The 25,717-nt window shown below is 40.8% G+C and overlaps 1 protein-coding gene across 10 annotated transcripts in view; it reads right to left on the bottom strand.

The window, feature by feature from the left end:
- The window catches only part of CNOT1 (CCR4-NOT transcription complex subunit 1), a 103,653-nt gene that overhangs the window by 62,734 nt on the left and 15,202 nt on the right, over nucleotides 1-25,717 (bottom strand). For all 10 annotated transcript variants that reach the window (XM_026652836.2, XM_026652835.2, XM_026652840.2 and 7 more), the window contains exons 3-12: nucleotides 14,485-14,592; nucleotides 13,568-13,666; nucleotides 12,165-12,233; nucleotides 12,002-12,056; nucleotides 11,386-11,589; nucleotides 9,538-9,706; nucleotides 2,591-2,717; nucleotides 2,085-2,195; nucleotides 1,318-1,488; nucleotides 627-754 (exon numbers count right to left, since the gene is read on the bottom strand). In XM_026652836.2, coding sequence (XP_026508621.1) covers nucleotides 627-754; nucleotides 1,318-1,488; nucleotides 2,085-2,195; nucleotides 2,591-2,717; nucleotides 9,538-9,706; nucleotides 11,386-11,589; nucleotides 12,002-12,056; nucleotides 12,165-12,233; nucleotides 13,568-13,666; nucleotides 14,485-14,592 — 1,241 coding nt within the window. The remainder of the gene's footprint in view (nucleotides 1-626; nucleotides 755-1,317; nucleotides 1,489-2,084; nucleotides 2,196-2,590; nucleotides 2,718-9,537; nucleotides 9,707-11,385; nucleotides 11,590-12,001; nucleotides 12,057-12,164; nucleotides 12,234-13,567; nucleotides 13,667-14,484; nucleotides 14,593-25,717) is intronic.

Here is a 25,717-nt window from a genome sequence, read left to right as displayed (position 1 = left end):
GAAGAGGGATTAAAAACCTCCACCTCCAACTGAGATATTTCAGGTTGAATATACAACTGAAAACTGTGGCTATATGTATACACTTTAAAAACTCGTGTTTTATTTCAGGTACCTGGAGCAAGCTCCTCCAGTGTCGGGGGGGGGGGGGAGGAAGGGGGAGGAGGGGAAGGGGAAAAAAGAAGAAGAGCTGAAAATTATATATCTCCTCCATTGCCTGTAGTCGGCTCTCAGCATTTGTGTCTAGTGTTTCCCAGATATTTCTACTTCTGTAGAACACACCAAACTGCATCATAGAACCCTGTTCTTGAATATAATACCTATATATTTTTAGAAGTGAAAAAGCACTCCCAAAACACATTAGTAGGAACTCTCCCAGACAGCTAAAGACACCAGTGGAAGGATCAACTGGCAGCATGCTTTACAAGTGTTACTATGGGCATACGTGGGAAGTGCTCTGATAATGCAAGAACCAAGCACTAATTATACACAAGATACTGAATGGCTCATCTGCTAAAATATGTGCGCAGCTAAAAACTCAAGTCATTTGAAAAACCCACATTTAACTGTCAAATTAGTCTTATCCTCCACTTATGAGAACATAAATCCAACTATGTGACCAGGTTTACCATGTGGCAATTTCTCGATTGTCATCCTCTGGTGGTGCTTTCAGGATGTCTGTAGCAACAGCATGACAGGGATAGTCAGCAAAACAGAAGATCTCCGGGTTTATGAGGGAATGCTGGATGAAGGAGAGCTAGAACAAGTGTTCAGAAAAATCAGGTTAGATCTTCAGCAAAAGTTACATACCTTCTTTCTTCCTCAACCACCAGGAGAGAGAGATTTTCAGAAGGGACTCAAAAGTTAGTGTGCGTGTTTTGCACCTCAGTTTGTACTGAGGTGCAAAACAGGACTTTAATCTTATTGTGTAACCAGGTTAAAGCCTTGGCACTACACAGTTATTGAACATAGTTCCAGTTCCATCTAGACTACAAACGGGAATAGTGTTGGTAACTGTTTTCCCGAACAAGGATGTGTGGTGCCCTTCAACTCAATGTGCTTTAATATCCCTTAAGCCTTCAGATAAACCAGTTATACAGTTGACTAGACTATACTTAAGATGTGTGCTCGGGGTCTGTAGTCACTCCCAGACAGTCTTGCAAATTCATTCTTAGTTCTGGGATTAGTCTATTTAAGTTAGTTTCACTACTGAATGATGTTCCTTACTACACAAAGATATTAAGCCAGTACAATTGTAACTGTTAAGCACATAAACTGCCCAGTACAATTAATTTGGCAACAGCTCCAAAATAAGCCTACCTGGCCCTCGGCATGCTTCCAAGGTCTGTATATGAGATCAACTGGGAAGACTTCCATGCCGAGCCCTCTTTGGATACCGTACACCACAATCTGCAGACCCTTGCTGTCACGAAGTTGAAACCCAGGGTGGTCCAGTTCATAGGTTACTTCCTTGAAGTTCAAGCTAGGATTCTGCAACCAGTAAAACAGGTTACCCAGCATCAAGATAATATCCATAAACATTCCTCAATACTTTCTCCAAGTGCACCAGGCCATCAATGATCATTAGTGCATTTCAATGGAAAAATTTCAGCACAAATAGTTAATAGTTTGGCTCAGCTGTAATTTAACTAAAAATAGGATCTTACAACAGAGTGTTAGACAAACTTAACTAGTGACATCGGAACCAGAAAAGATTACAGGCTCTGAATTCTGGCTAGGTGCTCCTCTCTTCCATGCAAGGTGCATAGTCCTTGAGGCAAAAGTGCTTATAAAGGTTTCTGTGATGAGGAATAGGGCATATTAGGATGTGTGGAAGATAGGAATAAACAGCATGGAATTGTCTTAAAAAAAACACACACTCAAGTTAGCCATTTTTGCACCTTTAGTTTCCTGTGGTATTATTTTGAGACATTTTTATTCAAGTGAAGCAATAAAGACATTTCAGTTCAGAAATGTTGGTATTCTACTCCTGAGGAGAGTATACCAGAATTGACTACTGGTTGCTCTGAATACTAATTACAAATAGTCTATATTGATATATTACAAGCAAGAAGTCACAAACTTACCAGCTCTTTAAGAACATCAATCAAGACCTCCACATTCCAGGTATGGGCTTGCGTTCCATCGCTTTTATCTTTCCCATCACTCCAGATCCCACTGCCAGGAGCCGAAATAGACTGCAAATTAAATGCATCTGATCAGATACTAGTTAAACTTAAACAAGCACTAGAAACCACAGCTTCAGAACATCCTGCATTATGAGCAAAATCAAGCCGTTAAGTAAGCTAGGAAGAAAGAGCTCTGCACTTTTAATAGTACCTTTCACCTAAGAATCAAAGCATTTTACAGACATGCCTCACTGTGATGCAATACCCCTCTGCAGAATAGGAATGAAATGTGAAGTGAAGAATACAAGTTAAGTGATTTGCTTAAGGTAACAGTAGTGGCAGAGCCAGAAATGGAATCCTGGAGCACCAACTCCCAGTGTCCCCAGCTTTAGTGACAAGTTCACTCCTATCACTAAAATGTAAATGTACACTGTTTACTACCACTCTTCAATAAGACTACTCACTTGTAATGGAATACCCTCTGTCAACCCCGAATGAGTTCGAGCCATCATTCCCAAAACCCTGGCAACCTGGGCAGCTGTGACCTCCCGAACACCAAACTGCATGATTATGTTGCGACATTCTTCAACACTAAAAATATAACCAGAAGAAATAGACATTGATCACAGGACCAAAGCAGGTTTCACCATGACAACCAGCATAACACAAGAGGGACTTGAGTGCGATATTCTGATTAAAGGTAACAAACATTGAGACAAAAAGTTTGCAAAATCAGGTTGAAATAGCTTACAATAAGGAGTACGAGACTGCTTGGCTTTGCAATGTTTTCAGTTAGAAGGGTTCTTGCTTTCTAATTCGCACTACAGACACACCCCGACTTACACAAGCGTTCCGGAACGCCTTGCGTAACTCGAATTTTGCATAAGTCGGAAATGTATCTCCGACCATTATGAAAAAAACCCCTCCTATTTCTAGCTTATGGGACTTTTTCCGTAAGTGTGGATTTGTGTAAATCGGGTCTTGCCGGGGAGTGTCTATATTTATGTTAGGCCAAGAGGACTCTTGCAAACACTGGATTTCTATGTAGTTTATACATAAACATATTTTGGGAAATTGCCATATATTCAACTCAAAACCATAGATCTCCACTAAGTAATAACCATGTGACCTGTATTTGACCACTGCATATAATTCATGCAAATTAAACTGTAGGATTTTGCTACTCTCAGCTCTCCATTAGACAGGAAAGGGGTCAAAAGACTACAGGTAGATTACTCATGAACACCATTTTAGGTTCTGACATAGTTGGAGTACTCAACCGTTACAGAAACTTCGTTAAGTACCACCCATCTGCAAGGGGTATTTGAGACCATGACTACATGCTTTGTGAGAAATTAACATGTATAAATTCACTCTACAGTTGTCAAATTTTCCTCAATTAGACCAAGGTCATCTTAATATAACTACACAATGGAATTTCAACTCATGAAATATTTTAGCAGTTGACCTAACTTCAGGAACCAAATACAAAAGGCAAATTAAATGGTTTCCTACAGCTCAGGTCTTTATATCCTTCAAAGTTCATTTTACTCTGTGAAAATTTAGACAGTTACTTAGTGTATAGGAGCACAAGTAAAAATCTTTAATCTATGACTGACTACCTTTGATTTTTATCTGAACGGGGAAAATACTTATATTTATGCAGTTTATCTAAATTATTAAAACTAAGGTATTTTTAAACCAAAAGTTATTTTCACCCATCTCTGGGTTTCAAACACTGCGGGGAGGTGTTTAAAGGTATTCAGAAGAAATTTTTAAAGTGTAGAACGGTGTTCCCTCTAATTTTTCCCCACACATGCGCAGAATGAATTTTGTTATGTGCACCAATAAGGTAGTGGTGTGACACATCACCTTCACATTGGTGCACATAAATTCATGCGGTGGGGGTGGGGCCAAGGGGTTCGGCATGGGGAGGGGGCTCAGGGCTGGTGCAGAGGGTTGGTGTGCAGGGGTGTGAGGGCTCCGGCTGGGGATGCAGGCTCTGGGGTGGGGCCAGGGATCAGGGGTTTGGGGTGCAGGAGGATGCTCCAGTGGGGAGAGAGGACTCCCCCCAGCAACATCTGGGCTTGGGGGGGGAGGGGAGGGGAAGGCACCTCTCCCGGCTGCAGCAGCTCCAGGGCTGGGGCTGTGATAGGTCCCGTCTGGGGCTGAATTGGGGCTGCCCCTCCCCCAGCCAGTCCAGGGCTGAGTTGGGGCCCGGGGAGGGGCACCCCCATAGGTGCCGACCCCGTGGGTGCTCCAGGGCTAGAGCACCCACAGAGAGATTAGCAGGTGCTGCTGAGCATCACCTACCGGCAGCCAAGCTCCGCCCACCACCTCTCACCTGCTGACCAACTCCTCCTCCTCCCTAGTGCCTCCCGCCTGCTACAAACAGCTGTTTCTAGTGCACAAACACCCACACCCACCCAGCTAGAGGGGAAGTCTGTACCTATGGCATGCCCCACCTCCAGCAGGTTGGTTGGGCGGGTTCCCTGAGTGCCTGCGCAGCACTGAATAGGCTGCTGTGCAGCCATACAGCTTACAGGGAACTTAGGTGTGGAATCATAGGAGTCTTATGCTTTTTATCAACATCTAACCACACATTAAATTTGGACTGAGCCAAATCTAAGTGTCCCTTTAAAACTGGCATTTGAGAACATTGCTGGTAGTGGCCATCTTGCTGAAGTTATTTGCAGGCCCCCATGTAATCACTGCACACTATCTTCCATCCTGCAATAATATGGGTTTAAAAACTGAAGTGAGTGAGCACAGATAATGGTAAGGGAGGAGAACAGAAAGACTGAGCATTCAAATCTGACAGACTTCAAACTAGATCCCAATTGCTTCTTCCACCTTCCTGGTGAGGGGTTAGGTGGGTTATTTGTATTACAGTACCACTGAGGAGCTGCACTGTACTAGATGCTGTACACACAGATCTTCAGTGTACCTTACATCACCTCTGGGGTGGGTTCACCAAATCTTTTGACTTGTTCTTCTGGAGTTTCTAATTATCAGAACTGCAGGTTCCACTTCTGGCTAAGAACCACAGGCAGGCTCTTAGGGTATGTCTATACAGCAAGCAGAAACCCATAGCAGCAAGTCTCAGAGACAAAGTCTACAGATCTAGGCTCATGCTATAGTGCTAAAAATTGCTGTGTAGACACTTGGGTGTGAGCTAGAACTTGGACTCAATCCCACCCCTGAGATTCAGAGCCCAAGCCTGAACATCTACACAGCTATTTTTTAAGTGCTGTAGAGAGCTCAAGTCTGTAGAACAGGACTCAGACTTTCTGCTTGCCATGCAGATGTACCCTCAGAACTTGTTCATAAGTGAAGTATGGCACATTAATGTGTTAACTGAAGGCAAGAGCAAGTATTGACCATACAAGTTCTTCACTTACAGTAAGAAACAAGAAGCCTGGCAGGTACTTGGTTCTGGGGCAGCTATAAGGTATTGGCAGGGAAGCTGAGTAAGTTCTGCAGTATAGTCAAACAGTCCACTCCTTGACACTACTGCTCACAATGTTGCATGACTAAAAGCTTGATGCATGCAGCAAGTTAAACTGTTTGTGAAGCTCTTCCTGCCCAGCATTCTAAAACTCAATACAGATCTTCAATACCGATCTTCATGGGAACACTCACCTGTGTTTAAAGCTTGACAACTTGCATGAAAGGGAAATTCTAAAAACCTAAGAACATAAGAATGGCTGTACTGGGTCAGACCAAAGGTCCATCCAGCCCAGTATCCTGTCTACTGACAGTGGCCAATGCCAGGTGTCCCAGAGGGAGTGAACCTAACAGGTAATGATCAAGTGATCTCTCTCCTGCCATCCATCTCCACCCTCTGACAAACAGGCTAGGGACACCATTCCTTACCCATCTTGTCTAATAGCCATTAATGGACTTAACCTCCATGAATTTATCCAGTTCTCTTTTAAACCCTGTTATAGTCCTAGCCTTCACAACCTCCTCAGGCAAGGAGTTCCACAGGTTGACTGCGCTGTGTGAAGAACTTCCTTTTATTTGTTTTAAACCTGCTGCCCATTAATTTCATTTGATGGCCCCTAGTTCTTGTATTATGGGAACAAGTAAATAACTTTTCCTTATTCACTTTCTCCACACCATTCATGATTTTATATACTTCTATCATATCCCCCCTTAGTCTCCTCTTTTCCAAGCTGAAGAGTCCTAGCCTCTTTAATCTCTCCTCATATGGGACCCGTTCCAAACCCCTAATCATTTTAGTTGCCCTTCTCTGAACCTTTTCTAATGCCAGTATATCTTTTTTGAGATGACGAGACCACATCTGTGCACAGTATTCAAGATGTGGGCGTACCATGGATTTATATAAGGGCAATAAGATATTCTCCATCTTATTTTCTATCCCTTTTTTAATGATTCCTAACATCCTGTTTGCTTTTTTGACTGCCGCTGCATGCTATGTGGACGTCTTCAGAGAACTATCCACGATGACTCCAAGATCTCTTTCCTGTTTAGTTGTAGCTAAATTAGCCCCCCCCCCCCACCCCAAATCATATTATATGTATTGTTGGGGTTATTTTTTCCAAATGTGCATTACTTTACATTTATCCACATTAAATTGCATTTGCCATTTTGTTGCCCAATCACTTAGTTTTGTGAGATCTTTTTGAAGTTCTTCACAGTCTGCTTTGGTCTTAACTATCTTGAGCAGTTTAGTATCATCTGCAAACTTTGCCACCTCACTGTTTACCCCCTTTCTCCAGATCATTTATGAATAAGTTGAATAGGATTGGTCCTAGGACTGACCCTTGGGGAATACCACTAGTTACCCCTCTTCATTCTGAAAATTTACCATTTATTCCTACCCTTTGTTCCCTGTCTTTTAAATCAGTTCTCAATCCACGGAAGGACCTTCCCTCTTATCCCATGATAACTTAAATTTACGTAAGAGCCTTTGGTGAGGGACCTTGTCAAAGGCTTTCTGGAAATCTAAGTACACTACGTCCACTAGATCCCCTTTGTCCACATGTTTGTTGACTCCTTCAAAGAACTCCAATAGATTAGTAAGACATGATTTCCCTTTACAGAAATCATGTTGACTTTTGCCCAACAATTTATGTTCTTCTATGTGTCTGAATTTTATTCTTTACTATTGTTTCAACTAATTTGCCCAATACTGACCTTAGACTTACCAGTCTGTAAGTGCTGGGATCACCTCTCGAGCCCTTTTTAAATATTGGCGTTACATTAACTACCTTCCAGTCATTGGGTACAGAAGAAGATTTAAAGGACAGTTTACAAACCATAGTTAATAGTTCCACAATTTCATATTTGAGTTCTTTCAGAACTCTCGGGTGAATGCCATCTGGTCCCGGTGACTTGTTACCGTTAAGTTTATCAATTAATTCCAAAACCACCTCTAGTGACACTTCAAACTGTGACAATTCCTTCAGATGTGTCACCTACAAAGGACAGCTCAGGTTTGGGAATCTCCCTAACATCTTCAGCCATGAAGACTGAGGCAAAGAATTCATTTAGTTTCTCCACAATGACTATCGTCTTTAAGTGCTCCTTTTGTACCTCGATCGTCCAGGGGCCCACTGGTTGTTTAGCAGGCTTCCTGCTTCTGATGTACTTAAACATTACCACCCTTAGAGTTTTTAGGCTAGCTGTTCAAATTCCTTTTTGGCTTTTCTTATTATATTTTTACACTTAATTTGGCAGTGCTTGTGCTCCTTTCTATTTACCTCACTAGGATTTGACTTCCACTTTTTAAAAGACGACTTTTTCATCTCTCACTGCTTCTTTTACATGGTTGTTAAGCCACGGTGGCTCTTTTTTAGTTCTTTTACTGTGATTTTTAATTTGGGGAATACATTTAAGTTGGGCCTCTATTATGGGGTCTTTGAAAAGTGTCCATGCAGCTTGCAGGGATTTCACTCTAGTCACTGTACCTTTTAATTTGTTTAACTAACCTCCTCATTTTTGCATAGTTCCCCTTTCTGAAATTAAATGCCACAGTGTTGGGCTGTTGAGGTGTGCTACCCACCACAGGAATGTCAAATGTTATTATGGTCACTATTTCCAAGTGGTCCTGTTATAGTTACCTCTTGGACCAGATCCTGCACTCCACTCAGGACTAAATCGAGAACTGCCTCTCTCCTTGTGGGTTCCTGTACCAGCTGCTCCAAGCAGCAGTTAAAGTATCGAGAAATTCTCTGCATTTCGTCCTGAGGTGACATGTTCCCAGTCAATATGGGGATAACTGAAATCCCCCACTATTACTGAGTTCTTTATTTTGATAGCCTCTCTAATCTCCCTTAGCATTTCATTGTCACTATCATTGTCCTGGTCAGGTGGTCAATAATAGATCCCTACTGTTATATTCTTATTAGAGCATGGAATTACCATCCCTAGAGATTCTATAGAACATGTGGATTCAATTAAGATTTTTACTTCATTTGATTCTACATTTTCTTTCACATTCAGTGCCAATCATCTCCCCCCCCCCCCCCCCCGTTCTGTCCTTCCAATATATTTTGTATCCCGGAATGACTGTGTTCCATTGCTTGTCCACACTCCACCAGGTTTCTGTGATGCCTACTATATCAATATCCTCCTTTAACAGGAGGCACTCTAGTTCACCCATATTTAGACTTCTAGCATTTGTTTACAAGCACTTTAAAAACTTGTAACTGTTTATTTGTCTGCCTTTTTCTGATGTGTCAGATTCTTTATGTGAATATTTCTCGTCTGATCTGGCCCAACCTTTATCCTCTTCCATCCTCTCCGAGACTAAAACCTATAGATTCTCTATCAATAGACTCTCCCCTAAGAGAAGTCTGTCCGATCCACATGCTCCTCTGCAGCAATTGGCTTTCCTCCATCTCTTAGTTTAAAAACTGTTCTGCAACTTTTAAATGTTAAGTGCCAGCAGTCTGGATCCACTTTGGTTTAGGTGGAGCCCATCCTTCCTGTATAGGCTCCCCCATCCCAAAAGTTTCCCCAGTTCCTAATAAATCTAAACCCCTCCTCTCTACACCATCGTCTCATCCACGCATTGCGACTCTGAAGCTCTGCCTGCCTACCTGGCCCTATGTGTGGAACTGGAAGCAAAGAACTAGAAGAAAGTGCATTATCTATGTATTTTCTGTAAAATACAAATACGTCTGGATTGATAAGTGAATAGTTTACCTCTACTGCTTAGATGGGAATGTTCAACAGAAGGTAGTTTACATTTACAATCAGAAATACACAACATACCATAAACCAAGAACAAGCGATCTTATGTTACTACTTGGTGTACAAAGATTAGTGTAGTTACTTTAGGTCTCCCTCTTTTCCTTTACCTCAGGGAAAAAGGGACTATTCCCAGGCAAGAGGACTGATGTGCACGCGCTCTCTCTCCACACACAGTTTTCCTACAAACCTTGTACAAAAGCCGTAGCCTACTTCTTGCATGAAGTCTGCCAGAGAGCTCTCCATCATTGTTTTGGCTATCCCTCCAGAATCAGGCAGGATCCTATCCATTAGGATGTCCCGTTTTTCAGGGTATAGAAGTGGTGCAAGCACCACGGGGCAACGCTCCTGGGGAAAATCTACAAATGAGAATGAAGAGCATGTATTAAGATGCATTATAATAGCCTAATAAACAGGAAATTCTACAATACTACTTCCAGTCAGAAACACACAAATGACGATTAGGATTCTAAGTGCTTATGTTCAAATGAAGATTGTCTTGAAAAATACTATTACACATTGCCCCTGTAAAATGAAGGCTTTGAGTCTCCCTCAGGAAAGCTTCCAATTCCTGAAGAATTGAAGCTTTTAGATTTTTAGCCACTACAGCTGCAAAGAAAAGCTACCAAATGTAAGCTGAGAAAAATCACTGCATCTAGCCTACCAACATAGCTCCAGGTCCTCTATTACTGTTTACAGCTTCCCCAAACTGCAGGAGCAGCATGAAATTGACAAGACTTCTACAGTTTCACTGCAGCTGCTTGGGAAAGCTACTAACTGCAGCAGAAACAGGTGCTAGAATTATTCCTGAGGGGACAACCAACCAAAAAGCACAGGTTGAAGAATACAGTAGGAGAGAGCAGCTGTCCTCTTCCACCAGAAAGTATTGGGAATAGGGGGATCAGTGTGGGGTGCTCCTCTCCATTCTAGCAGGGACAGGTTTCAAGGGACAGATGCACCATGGGACAAGAGAAGGACGAATTTTATGTTTTGGGCTATTATGCCAGCAACCCATCCACAATAGGACAGATTAGCCCAGTGGGAGCCACCTAGGGGTTAACCTTCCCTCAAAACAAGTTAGTTTGACTGCTTGTGTACATTTGGGAGCATGTGGGGCAAGTTATTGGCTTGATTAAGGGAACAAATTCTCTAGAACAGACAATACTTAAGAGCATAAACTATAATGCAAAAAAAGCAGCTGTCTTGCTCTATTTATCTGTTTATACACACTGTATATCTAGTTCTCTTAAAACTAAGGAGGAGTGAGGAAGGCCGGGAAGAAGAGGAGATTAAAGGAGTTCAAGTCAGGAATGCATGGCCCCTTTATTACGAATATTTTGCCAGAAACGACCTCACCCACTGAAGACAAGGGAAATGTTATTTCATATACTACATTATTTCAACTGCCATAGCGTCACACAGAAAGAGATAGTCTCCACAACATACATGGCATCAATAAAAAGTTCATATACAAAGCTATGTTCCCTGAAAGTTCCCCTAAACTTGTTCCTGAAACTTATGTATTCTAGGACTTGCAGCAACAGACACTGATTTAATGTAAATATTATGAAGCCTTAACTATATCCCGTCAATCCAGTTTCCCCTCATTTAGCATTCTGAAAAGTTCCCTGTTTTAGAAAGATCATGTACTATGGATGTTTAAAGCTACAAATAGAAGAAAAATATACAACAAATGAACTTTTGCAACAGGACAGAAGTTCTCCACTATCTAAAGCCTGTTCATTTGGGTATCCCTAAAGAAAGGCTGCATACCCCTCAAATTCTGCAGATTCTTTTTAGTATAGTGCAATACTATGTTACCACATACCAATGGAAAGAAGATTCCAACTATTTCAAACCAGCACAATTAAGTGGTACACTGCAACAGAGTATTTGTTCTCAGTGGATTTAGCCTCATGAAACCTTATGCCCTAAGCAGCCTATTACACCACCACACTGCTGCCACTGGAATGACAGGCTGCTGGTACATTATGACAGGCACTCAAACAGGCTTCCTGAACAGTGATGTTCTACTCACCTCTACGTAATGTTTTGAGGAAAGCGTCAATCTGTTCCTGTCCAACCCCAAAAGCTCCTTTCTGCCCAAAAAGGAGATGGGAGAGGAGGAGGTGCAGGACCTCTATTGCAATATCTTGGAAGCCACCTTCTTGATTTCCACTGACGTCTGCGTCAATGTAAGAACGCAGCAGATCTGGAAGTTTCTGTTTGATAAACTGGGCAGCTGTAAGAGGAGAAGAGAGGCTACAGTTAAAGCCCTGAAAGTTACTTTAAAAATGTACCTTAGTCAAAGACTTAATTTGGTTCTGTTGGTCATCCATTGCTCTGGGCATATTTAACACACACCACACCACCTAAATAGTTGTCTACCATTGATAGACAACAATATCCTTTTCATGCTCTGTACCCCTCAGCCCCACCTTTAGTAGACAAGAAAGACTTTGCAGTATGTCTGGAACAGACACGGCTACAGTGAATCAGAACTGGGGAAATGGGGGAGGAACAACTCCTGCTCCAGTGCCTATTGATTTCAACTGCAGAAGCAAACTCAAGTAACCCAGACCCTAAAGCATTGTCAGGATTGTTCTTAAATTTGACAAGTCTTTGCTGTAGTATTTTGCAAACGCCTCACTTACCAAAACCTCGTAGATCTGAGCTGAAGGAGTTCAGTAAAGCAAGACCAAAAATCACCTGTGAACAAATGAGAGGAAAGTAAGAGTCTATCATGCATTTAATTTCAGTCAAGCTTTGTATTGTACAAACTTAACCAGCTAGTTTGGGAAACAAATGTTTACCCACCTCTTGAACTTTGCTTAATTTGATAACTTTACTCAGCTGGGCAAATAAATGGGGTGAAGGCTTTAGACTCTGAAACAGAATAAAGCATGAATTATTTATACGGATGGTCTAGCTTGTAGTGTGAAAGACAGCCTGGAGGTTTTATTTGCAGGAGAGAGAAATTTATTTGCAGAAAGGGAAGCCATTTTGCAGTAGACTAGCTCACAAAGCCTGAACAGGGCAGTCAAAAAAAAAAAAACACACAAGCAAAAGCTGCCATTTTCAGGAGTTAATATTAAGGTGACCCATGCTTGGTAGAAAGTTTAAATCCACACATACTTCTCACAAGTTACACTAGTTCAGTTACTAAGCCGTTGTTCTCAGGACCTCCCCCATGTCAACATAAATATAGAAGCACTAGGGACCTATTTTGTATTTTGATTGTTTTGAGGTCTAACACAAAATGTTCAAAATCACAAAAGTTTAACACTATTAAACCAGCTTAGTTTAATCAAGAGAAAGGCCCTTTCTAAAGTGGCTTGGACACTACTACAGTGCTTCTGTGAAAAGTGAGATGAGCAGTATGAGAATAAGGTTAGATATAGCAGACAGTGCAATCCCAGACTTCCACATGGACAACTAGCATTAGCTAATATCACATAAGGGAATACATAACACAAGGGAAAACAGTTTAGACCCAACGTTAGGGTTTATAAAGAAAGGCTTAAACCCAGTAAATATTTTTTCATGAAAGTAGAGGTATGAGTCTTGCTTGGTTTTAAGTATTCCCATCAAGTGTTTGCAATCCAAACATTGCTGTATTATGGAATGTGTAAGAAGCTGAAATTGACTAATTTATATTTATTGTGGAAGCTTAAGTGAAGTACAGGGAGTGACAATAGATGAGAGTAAGACTATTCAGTTTTTAAAATTCTTGGTACTAGAAAAGACAAGAGTTTGTTTTAAGAGATTAAATCCCAGTAAATACAAACACGGAGGGTATAAACAACTATAAAAAAGCAAGGCCAATGAGGATTTCAGGCAACAAGGGAAGCATGTCATGTCCTACTCTAGTTAAGGATCCTGTTCTTGAAGCTAAAAAACTGTCCTCAATCCTTGTGCACTAGCACCCAAAGTCTAGAAAATAGCAGCTCCTGAAGGGTAAAAGTAGATAATTTCCTTTCTACGGGTTAATCCATTTCCCCTCCAACTCTAGCAAAACCTCTGTCACACTCCTCTTGTGCTGGATTTTTAGTCTGCTAGCGCAGTTACACACTGAATGAATGCTACTGCCTTGTTTGACAAGTTTTCCTGTTTAAAAAGCCATTTTAAATATAACTCATTGAAAACATTCTACATAATTCCACAATAAAATAGAGACTTATTTTCCCATGACTGACCCTTTTAAAACAGGGTATACAAACCTTCTGATAGTGCAATGGATTGTCAATGGCGTAAGACAGCGTCGAGATAAAGTTTGGCTTTGTAATCAGCGACGCACACTCCTGGATCAGAAACTGAGTCTGAAAAGAACAAGGCAACTGTAAATCTGCTATTGCTTTGACATATTGCATCTGTATTAAGTTATCACTTTACTTTTCACTCCACAGCAGCAATAGCCCAGTCAGATTTTAGAGTGCTTCGGATTTTGAATTCAGTACCAAGAAACACAGAAGGGGACAGACTAGTGTCCATCAGAATTTGACTGTTTCCTTGTCATGGAAGTCTAGGTTTTAATATTTGCCAGACTAGACAAGCTAGCCAAACACAGTTTCTCAGTCACCTGGCAAAGTAAACTTGATGTGCAAGTCTGGTACTTTATTTCACTTGTCTTAGGCTCCTACAGATGTTAGCATAGATAGTGTCTGTATGCACAACAAATAGGAGCATAGTATGCTAAATTAAGCAATGTTTCTCAAGAGATTTTAGAAAAGAACGGAGGTTAAGCCAGGAAATAGGTGTGCCCCAAAAGTCTAAATAGTTTGGAAGTGTGTAAGATAGTTGCTCATTGTATTACTAGCTTGGACTAAGCTTTAAAAAAGTAAGGGATGTTTTAAGAAGGTACTGCCTGGGGCCAAAAAAAAAAAAAGTGGGGACACCACACTTTAGTAGCAGGTTTTCTAAGTCAGTTCTTTAAAAGAGAGACTCTCAGTAATTCCACTTCTTGCTAGTTTAGAGAGACAACAAAAGAAGCTGTAATTGAAAAACTCTGCATGGATATTTTCCACCAATTAACTGAAGACTATAACCTGTACCCTGCCTTTGTGCTTAAAATGGCCTGAGAGCTTTGCAATAAGCCAATTAAAAGTATTATTAGTGATTGTCCAAGTGCAGAATTTACCTGATGGAAATCTTTGCCACTGCTTTTACCATCGCCACTGAAATCCACATGCGAGAATAGACAGCGTAGTAAATGCCTGTCTGCCTCGGGACCGTGCCGATTCACAATCTGAAAGACCAAGAACAAACCATCTAGAAAACATCCAACAATTTTGATGGAAAGTTGTCACACAATGATGGGGCACCAGTACTTTGGTTACTGTAGTAATTTCACTACTTTGTACAACGGAATACTCAAGTTCAAATAGGAGGCACTGAGGATCCAAGAGTTTAGTAATTAATTCTCAATACCCCGTGAAGTAAGGGTTAACCCCATTGGGGATGGAAAGACAGAATCAAAGCAGTAAAATCATGACAGGAACAGAACCCCAATCTCTTAACTCCAAGTTGTAGTCTTTGATCATGCTTCTGCCCACATTAAGGCACACTAGTTTAAGCACTCAACTTGTTTGTTTTTGAGGAAGGAACCGGTACTTAAGGGAATTCCCAGGGTGGTGGATAATGATTTTGATTTAAATTGGATTTTTTTGATAAAATGCTTTGGGGGGAATCTATCTAAAGATAGTTTTAATTAAGATATTTGAGCTATAATGTATCTCATCATGGATTAGGGACCCAAATTTATGGAGTTCCAGGGGCTTCTGTATAGATTTAGAAGATTGTTGGGGGCAGAATAGATCTGGACAAGGAGAAGTCTGGAGATAAATGTGAGAAGGGAGGGACAGGCAGTAGAAACAAAAAATGAAACTGTTTGAGCAGCATATTCCAAAAGTCTTGAGGTCTTTCTGAGTGTAGCCTTCATTGATGTGAAATCTACCATACCATTCTCTCACTAGAAGGGAAAACCTATAATGGCAGCAGGTCATAAAAGAGACCCAGTTTGGGAATATTTTAATGAAGTTCCTCTACCTGTGGGTAAGACAGGCATGTGTTCAAAATGCAAACAATGCAAGAAATGCAAGGCCTGGTTGCCTGAATGAAACATCATGAGAAGTGTTCCTTCTCAGGAGGAAGCTGCATTGAAGATTATGAAAGGAACATGTCTGAACATGCAGGATCTTCAGGTTGGTAAACATTTTTATTTCATACTTCTTTCTTAAGGACTGCCTGTCTTCCTTCTGGACTATTCTTGAATTCTCATGAACAAAAAAATATATAGTTGTTACTCTATGATACTACCATTTTAGATGCAGTTGTGATAAAAATAAATAGCTGAAATAAGCAGATCTTTTTACAATAGCACCTTTAAAGTAGTTCTGAGTGTCAGTGAATGCAATGAGTAATACTAAATGAGCAGTATGGTAATAATTAAATAACTGCATTGACTTATTTTGTTTAGGAGAATCCATCCTCTACATACAGGATTCTGAAGACTATCCACCTTCAAGGTCACCATCATTTTCTATAGTTTCAGAGTTATCCACCAATGATAGTGTTTCAGTCAAATCATGTGTGTCACATACCCTTCCCTTTATAGTTATGACAGTGGCTAACAGCCCTCCCGTGTACAATACTATAAAATCCCTCCTGGCCAGAGACTCCAATATCCTTTTACCTGTAAAGGGTTAAGAAGCTCAGGTAACCTGGCGGACACCTGACCCAAAGGACCAATAAGGGGACACGATACTTTCAAATCTTGGTGGGGGGAAGGCTTTTGTTTGTGCTCTTTGTTTTGGTGGAGTTCGCTCTTGGGACTAAGAGGGACCAGACATCAATCCAGGCTCTCCAAATCTTTCTGAACAAGTCTCTCCTATTTCAAACTTGTAAGTACAGCCAGGCAAGGCGTGGTAGTTTTATCTTTGTTTTCTCAACTTGTAAATGTACTTTTTACTAGAGTGTTTACCTCTGTTTGCTGTAACTTTGAACCTAAGGCTAGAGGGGGGTCCTCTGGGCTCTTTAAGTTTGATTACCCTGTAAAGTTATTTTCCATCCTGATTTTACAGAGATGATTTTTACCTTTTTCTTTAATTAAAAGCCTTCTTTAAGAACCTGATGGATCTAAAAAACAGGGAAAATCAAAGGGGGCTGGATCTTGATCCACCAGGAGTTGGTGGGAGGGGGGGTGGTGGTTAATTTCTCCTTGTTTTAAGATCCAAGGGGTTTGGATCTGTATTCACCAGGGAATTGGTGAAGAGTCTCTCAAGGCTACCCAGGGAAGGGAATTAGCACATTGGGAGTGGTGGCAGCGGACCAGATCGAAGCTGGTAGTTAAGCTTAAAAGTTTTCATGCAGGCCCCCACCTCTGAACCCTAAAGTTCAGAGTGGGGAAGGAGCCTTGACAGCCACAGTATATCGCTTGTAGCAAAAAAAAAAAAAAAAAAAAGTCTCCATCATCCAGAAACAACCATAGAGAAGTTTGTGATAAGAACCAGCAGATTACAAAAAGAGGTAATTGATGAAAAAAATTGCCCAGTTTGTTTATGCAACAAACTCTCCTTTCCATATGACTGAGAACCCACACTTCATTAACATGGTTCAGTCATTAAGACCAGGATACAGTCCACCCAACAGAGCAGATGTCACAGGCAAATTGCTGGATAAAGTGTATGAAAGAGAAATCGAGCAGTGTGCAAAAGGTCTAGAGGGTGAAATTGTTAACCTGAGTCATGATGGGTGGAGCAATGTCACAATGATCCTGTTGTATGTGCCTGTGTGACAACAGAGGAAGGGAATGTATCTCTTGTTTCTGTAAGGAAGACATCAGGAAATGCACACAGCAGAATACTTACAAGTAGAAGCAGTAAAAGCCTTAAACTGGGGAAAAATGCAAATGTCTAGTAAGCAGCTTGGTCACAGACAATGTTGCAAACGTATCCAAGATGAGAAGAAATTTAGAAGTGTGTCCCAAGCTAACATACGGTTGCAGTGCTCATTTGATCCACCTCCTAGCCAAAGACTTCAGTGTTCCAGAAATAAAGGCTAATGTTGAAATTGCAAAATACTTCTGTAACAACCACTCTGCAGCAGCTGCTCTAAAAAAGTGGGAGGAACCAAGCTAACTCTCCCACAAGATGTGCGATGGAACTCAGTAGTGGACTGTTTTGAGAACTATATCAAGAACTGGCTTAATCTGATAACCGTTTGTGAACAAAATCATGAAAAAATAGATTGCACTGTCATAGCCAAAGTTCTCACCATTGGGCTTCAGAGAAATGTTGAACACATGCTGAGTACCCTGAAGCCTATTTCTGTAGCCTTGAACAAAATGCAGGGAAATAACTGTTTTATTGCTGACGCTGTTGAAATTTGGAAGGAACTGAGTGAGATCTTAAAAAGAGAAATATGCAATGACAATTAAATTACAAGCATTAAAAGAATGAATGAGACAAGCACCATCTCCAGTTCATTTTCTTGCAAATATTCTCAATACTCGGTACCAGGGTCAAACCTTAACTGCTGAAGAAGAGTAGTTTGCTGGATGTCCATGTCCTAGCCATCATCCCTCCATAATGCCAACTATAATAAACTTCAGAGCTAAGGGTTAACCATTCAAGAAATATATGTTTGCTGATGTTTCAAAGAAAGTCACACCAGTGAGCTGGTGGAAGTCACGTAAGCACTTGGATTCAGAGACTGTTGAAGTGATAATCTCACTTTTAACAGCAGTAGCTTCTTCTGCCAGAGTAGAAAGAATATTTTCTTCTTTTGGACTAATTCATTCCAAATTGAGAAATCGTTTGGGACCTGAAAAAGCAGGAGAGCTTGTTTTTCTTTTCCAGATTATGAACAAACAGGAAAAGGAAGGTGAAGATGACGGAGTTAGCTGCAAAAGCCAATATTTTAAGTTTCTCATGTTGACCTGGCTGACAGTCAATTTAATTTTTAGGGTTTTTTTAAAAATATTTCATTTAACTATTTGAGTTAAAACAATTTTACCAAAAACAAATCTGATTTTAAAAACTTGAACGTTTAACTAAATTCAAAAATTCATATGCTTGTTTTGTTAAAATAATATGTTTGCTGTTGAAGAAAAAAATCCAGAATACTTAACCGTGTTGTTTTAGTTAACTAAAACAATTTAAATGTCTGTCTGGTGATGTTCTCCTCCCAATACAGCATGGCAAGAAAATCCTCCAAATATTAATATTAACCTGTTGAATTGGAGATAGTTCACCTCCCAATGACTTTGTAAACATCTGCCTCAATTACTTATTTGGTTATTTCATTTACCAAAATCATTCATTTTCTGATTATAGCTGTAAAACTAATCTGAAAAGTTTTCAAAATAAATCACTTTAAAAATGTATAGTGTGTACCTTCTAAAAATGAAATCTAAATCTTGTGAAGAATATGTATTAAGGTTATAACAAACAAGAATGCACTTTTATGTAGAAATCCATGATTAAATCGAGTCTTCCTGACTAGTGATTTAAATCATGATTTAAAATCAAATCCACCCTGGGAATTCCCTTAACATCCTAATGTGCCAAAACCTCTACCCTGATAGAATGCTGTCCTCGGGAGCCAAATTTTTACACCACGTTATAGGTGAAACTGAGTTATATTGAACTTGCTTTGATCCGCTGGAGTGCACAGCCCCGCCCCCCCGGAGCACTGCTTTACCGCGTTATATCCGAATGCATGTTATATCGGGGTAGAGGTGTATTTAGTTATCCTGATGCCACTAATCTGCACTGTGCCAAGTGACAGTTCTGAGAGCCAAGGTGGTGTGAGCAGTGTTTCAGCGCCAACACATGGGAGAATCCCTACAGTTATCTAGACAGTCTGCAGAACTGAAAAGTGTTCTGGCACTTAGGGATAGCTCAGTGGTTTGAGCATTAGCCTGCTAAACCAAGGGTTGTGAGTTCAATCCTGGAGGGGGCCACTTAGGGGTCTGGGGCAAAATCAGTACTTGGTCCTGCTAGTGAAGGCAGGGGGCTGGACTCGATGACCTTTCAGGGTCCCTTCCAGCTCTATGAGCTAGGTATATCTCCATATATTTATTCTGTCAGATACCAACACAGGAAACCAATTAATTTGTAAAACAATCTTTTTGAACTCTTGACAGTCAGTGACCCACCTAAATTGGAATGTTTCATCTAGTAGCATGCTAGAGCCAGATTTGACCTGGTTCGACCGTTAACACTAGAAGGTCCCCAACCTGTGACAATGCACTAGTACCTCAATTCTTTTATTTGAAAGGGGGAAATCAGGGTAAAGGGAGTATACAAGGGAGCAAGGAAACAAAGTAAGAGTCTTAACTCCAGGAAGTGCTAAAATGAATTTTTGACTCATTAAGATAGGGTGCCAAGATTATAGGCCATTTTGAAAGTAAACAAGCATCAGATCTTTGACATGTCCTTCAGTCTAGTCCACTATTTTTCTTGCTATAGTTCTTAAAACCGTGGAAATACTCATTCAGCATGGTCTTTTGCACATCCTGTTTTAAATAGCTTAGGGCTTGGCTACACTGGCACTTTATACCGCAATAAAGCCTCCCAGAGCTCTACCTTACTTCCCGTCCACACTGGCAAGGCACATAGAGCACTCTGACTCCCTGGCTAGAGCGCTCCTGGTACTCCACCTGCAGGAGAGGGATAACAGCTGTTGTGTATTGGCTGAGATGCCCCAGGGCCAGTGTAAACGGGGAGTTAAGTTACAGCGTTGACTGACTGACCTCCAGAAACGTCCCATAATCCCCTTAAGTCAAGTGGCCTCTCTTCTCTTCGTTGTGAAATCAGCTGAGGAATGCGGAAGTGCCTTTTCAGAGCTCCGTTTCAGACAATGGCTGCTGCAGCAGGGCAAAGCAAATGCTTAAGGAGTGAGAGAGAAAGAAAGGCAGGGGGGCTAGGGGGATCTGAACTTACAAAACAGCGTGCTGACACTCAGCACCCCAAAAACCCTCTCCCCCCCCCACATACAAACACGCTTCACCCCATCCCCTCATTTGAAAAGCATGTTGCAGCCACTTGAACACTGGGATAGCTGCCCATAATGCACTGCTCCCAATGCGCTGCAAATGCGGCCATGCCAGTGCGCTTGCAGCTGTCAGTGTGGACAGACTGGAGCGCTTTCCGTAGTGCACTCTCCGAAGGCGGGTTTAACCCAAAGCGCTCTACAGCTGCAAGTGTAGCCATGGCCTTAGTTTAAACTAACTTGGGAATTATCTATATAACACACAGAATAAAGCTGTCTAAAAGCACAGGGTTAAGAGGAATCTTGGGGATTCAGCTTTCACTTACATCCCACTTTACCCCCACATCCCATAAAACTGCAGCTGTCTTGACACCTGTTCAAGCTTCTAGCCTCTTCCCCTCAGCACAGTCATACAGAGGGACAGTTCTGTAGCGTCAACTCTGTCCTTGCACTACTAGCCATATACTGAGCTCCATAAAGCCAGCATGCTGCACCACATCCTTCCGATCAAAAGCCCTTCTGGATTCACTATCACTACACACCCATATCTATGGTGTTGAACTACACACAGACTGGAACAAGTGTAAGTTATCAGTGCCCCACTGTTCTCCCTACTACCTTAATAAACCCCTACATACTAGGGTTTTCTGTAATCTGAGTTAGGCTCTCACTGATCAGCAAGCTTTTCGGCATAGATTTTATATCAGACAGCTGTGGCAGAGGTCTCTGCACCAACATTTCCCCCTCCAATATTAATCCATTTATACCTAAACTGAAGAATTAAAACTAGTTTGTCAAAAAGCACAGCATCAATAGTTCATTCATAATCAATTCATTAGCTACTTTGCAACAGGTCTCCTAGCCATCACAGCAACTTAGTAAGGTTGTGGTATACGGTCTTTAAAGCCCACCTTACTCTTGTCTTGTGTTTCTAAGGTCTTGGCTACTAAACAGCTCAAGTCCAGGCCCTTGCTGTTTTAACTACCCTGAGCTTCTTTTACACATAATTTGTTAGCTATTGCTACTTATAACTATTTCCTTCCCCAAGTTTAAAAAAAGTGGCATAGTTATCTAAAGTCACCTGCCCCATTACAAGCCCAGTCAGTAATAGAATGAGCAGAATCTGCTACCACCATCACCCTGTCATTACCTCCAAGCACTAAATTATGAAAGAGAAATAGTGAATAAATACATTTTAGTAGTCTAGCCTACTCAGTTTCCATGGTCTATTTCCTTACCCTCCCATTTTACTTAGTTCCACATGCTTCTCTTTTAATAGGTTTCTTTGTTTATGCAATAGGACAGAGTAGTACTGCCATCTATTCAAGAGTAATTACCCCACTCCATGACTGAGGACCTCCCAGCAGGTCACGCTCACACAGGAAAATTAGAAGTCCAAATGTGTTTACAGTACACCAAAAGCCTCAGATGAATTGAGAGTGAATCGATCAATCCAGGCTTCAGAATGCATCTAGAACTTTGGGCAATCCAAATCACGTAAGTATTGGTACTCAGACATAGCTACCATGCCTCTGTCCCAGACTTGAAGGCAGTTACTATCCCCTGGCTCTTCAGTGTGCTATACCAAATAAACCTGTTGACTCAACTGAGTTACTAAAGATAGGAAAAGCCAATGAGTATCCATATTAAAAAAGTCACCATTACAATTTCACCACTATACTAACTAGCATCCATGAACTGACAGCATGAGAATTAGGCTGTTCCCTCATTTAGATGTTGTATTTCCTACTGTGAGGTACATTTCTGTGCAGGGTAAAGGAAAATTTATTCTCCTTTCTCCCCCCATGTCGGCCTATGGAGAGAAGAACTCTGACTTAAATGCATTCTAGTACCTTTCAACCAGGACTACATTCACTTAAATTTTTCCTCAAGACAGAATTTAGAATAATTGCCAGTTTGGGTCAATGATTCCTGCTACAGGACAATTTATAGTAGAGTCAGTCTACTTGTTCATACAGTCAATTTATAAAAACAGAAGACCACTGTACAACATCAAGTATCTGCCTGGCTGACTGCCAGCGGCAAGTTCACTACTGCCTACTCAGCAACATAGGTCAGAGTAGAGCTTTGTTTAATAGCATCTTATACAAATAGTTCAGCAATAAAAATATCTAAGTAGACATGAAATCAGATTACAGATGGATTTTCAGGAAAAGAGGTGGGCATTGTTTAATTAACAGCAACATTTAAGTTGGGTGAATTTGAAGGAAGTTATTACAATCACTTTTTTGGCAAAATCCAAATATTTAACACTACAGCTATGTTCTAGGAGCCAGCTATCCCAGGGACAATGATCACAGATACATTCAATAGTTCAAGGGCTTTCCTTTGTGGCATGCAGCTTGAAAAATTAAAGTTATCTGCATTAGAAATATGATTGGTAGCACCACGTTTTCATATCAATTAAACAGAAGGTGTTGTCTATGGTGGAACCTTAAAAACCACTTGATGAATATTTGAGTACATGAAAGATAGGCCCCCTAGATAAAAATCAAAGCTTTAGACTAGCAGCAACTTAGCAAGCTTTTGTGTTTTCAAAGTCACCACTGTAGTTTATCGTGCAGTGCAGAAGTGTTTTGACAACTGACCCTATTTGAATATTGTCATACATACTTTTCTTCAGGAGTATGATAGTGTTTGCTGATAACAGTTATCATAACATATATTTAGAATCATAGAATATCAGGGTTGGAAGGGACCTCAAGAGGTCATCTAGTCCAACCCCCTGCTCAAAGCAGGACCAATTCCCAACTAAATCATCCCAGCCAGGGCTTTGTCAAGCCGGGCCTTAAAAACCTCCAAGGAAGGAGACTCCACCACCTCCCTAGGTAACGCATTCCAGTGCTTCACCACCCTCCTAGTGAAATAGTGTTTCCGAATATCCAACCTGGACCTCCCCCACTGCAACTTGAGACCATTGCTCCTTGTTCTGTCATCTGCCACCATTGAGAACAGCCGAGTTCCATCCTCTTTGGAACCCCCCTTCAGGTAGTTGAAGGCTGCTATCAAATCCCCCCTCATTCTTCTCTTCTGGAGACTAAACAATCCCAGTTCCCTCAGCCTCTCCTCATAAGTCATGTGTCTTATGAGAAAACTGAGTGTATGTCAAGAGTAATTTTCCTTTTCTAGATTAATATGATAACGCCTTGTTCCCCTAACTCAGTGGATCTCAATTTCCCATATCAAGGTCTCATCTAGCTAGGACCCCCTCCCCTTTAACAATACTGGCCAGGCAGCCAGAAACACCTTATACCTGACTGCAACCTCAGACAGAGCCTGTGCTCTAGATTTCAGCTTTTAGAGAGATGTTCAGGAAGCCTCAACATAAGTTCCCAGTTTTCAAGACAAAGTCTTAAGAAAGTTTGTGTTATTAAATGGCTTTAAGACATGTTAAAGTTCAAAAGCAGAAAGGCTACCCATTGCTTAAGAACTGCTAAAGTTATGTTTGTGAATGCATTTGTGTGGCATAATACAACAGCTGCAAGAGATAGAACAGGTTAAATTAAAGCAGGTTTTAATCAGTATTACAGAACACTTTAGGTAACCAGTTTTGAATACAAGAAAACACAGCTACAACAGTGTACTTTTCAAATATCCTCTACACATTTAGATGTGGCTGCTAAGTGAGATAACTAGATAACTTCCTAAGTCTGAATACCAAGTAGCATATTACAAGATTAAAAAGTTGCTAAGCCATGTGGATGTAGTTACCCTCTACTGTATTGAAGGAAACCGTGTTGAACACTCACATCTGTAAAGTAATACTAAATTAGTTTGTGTTGGACAGAACATTGAATATCACCGGAGTTAGGATTCCAAGACTAGATTTTCAAGTAGGATGTTCATAGCCCCCAATAAACTGGAATCTACATAATCCAGACAACTCCTGTAAAATGGTTCACCACCCCACCACAATCCAAATCTTAAAGACTCTCCAGTCAAACATTAGACGCATTCAAAACAAAGTGAACTGTAGGTCAATTCAGAGGCAGATTATCCACATCTCCTAAATGGACCAAGTAGTTGAATACCTTCCCCCCGACCCCCCTCCAACCACACACACACAAATGCTTTTCATGAGAGATTTGTAAGTAGTTAAGTACACTTCTACCCCAATAGAACGCTGTCCTCCGGAGCCAAAAAAAAAAAAAAATCTTACAGCGTTATAGGTGAAACCGTGTTATATCGAACTTGCTTTGATCTGCCGGAGTGCGCAGCCCCACCCCCCCCGGAGCACTGCTTTACCACGTTATATCCAAATTTGTGTTATATCGGGTTAGAGGTGTATAAAGAACAACAGAGTAAACAGTCTGCTAATGGGTTTAGTGCCATAAAACAAGTTTGTTGGCGAGTCAAGAATTGATCTGAAGAGCGATTAAAATGGAACAGGAGTACTTGTGGCACCTTAGAGACTAACAAATTTATCTGAGCATAAGCTTTCGTGGGCTCAAATAAATTTGTTAGTCTCTAAGATGCCACAAGTACTCCTGTTCTTTTTGCGGATACAGACTAACACGGCCGCTACTCTGAAACCTGATTAAAATGGGTCTCTAATTGTATGGAATCCAGTAGACTAGAAATTATAGGCAACTGCCAGGTCTGCTTCAGTTGAGGTTCAAGGATTTAGTCTTTAGTGAAAAAACAACATGAAAGCCATTTGACTGAAAGTGTTTTATCCACTAGTTACAAGATTATTGTAGCTAAAAGCTGCAAAATATTCAGTTTACCTTGTTCGTGATAGTATTCTAAATTAAGGTTCACTGAACCCCCTACGTAGCCACTCTTGAAGAGAAATCCTGATCAAGGAGCAGAAATAATTTAAGATGCATTAAAAAAATTCATGACAAAATTTGGAGGGGTTATCAGAAACTGAAGTTTGTCAATTTCAAAATAGTTAAGTTGATAACATCCTTCATGTCAATAGAACTATTCCCCTGTAATGATGTAAACCAGAACAGTACTGTGCTACTGCATAAAAATCAGAATGGAGAGGGATTAAATAAAGTTGTCCCATAGAAATTTGGAAGTGTAAGCGGTGGATTAGAAGATTCGATTTCAAAGTGTTTACCAGCCTAAGATTTATGTTTAAATGAATCTGACATCTTTAAGGAGCTTCACTGGAAAGGTAATAACCATATCCTGGACTAAATAAGTTAGAGGCAAGATACAGGTTTTGTTTTTGTTTTTTAAAGGGAGTGGTCTTTCTACATTTAACACTTATGCAAAACATCTAGCCATTAGACAAACTGAGAAACAGCCCTATTTGTTAGGATCTATAGGCAAGAGCAGTAGCAAGGAAGACGTAAGATTTGTACCCTAGGTGTTTCTGAAAGCCAATTCCAATCAGTTTTCATTTG

The sequence above is a fragment of the Terrapene carolina genome, unplaced genomic scaffold, assembly GCF_002925995.2.
Source record: "Terrapene carolina triunguis isolate 2854851 unplaced genomic scaffold, T_m_triunguis-2.0 Scaffold130, whole genome shotgun sequence".
In the NCBI taxonomy this organism is placed as follows: Eukaryota; Metazoa; Chordata; order Testudines; family Emydidae; genus Terrapene; species Terrapene triunguis.
Note: the sequence above shows the minus strand (reverse complement) of the source record. Positions and strands in the feature narration are given on the sequence as shown.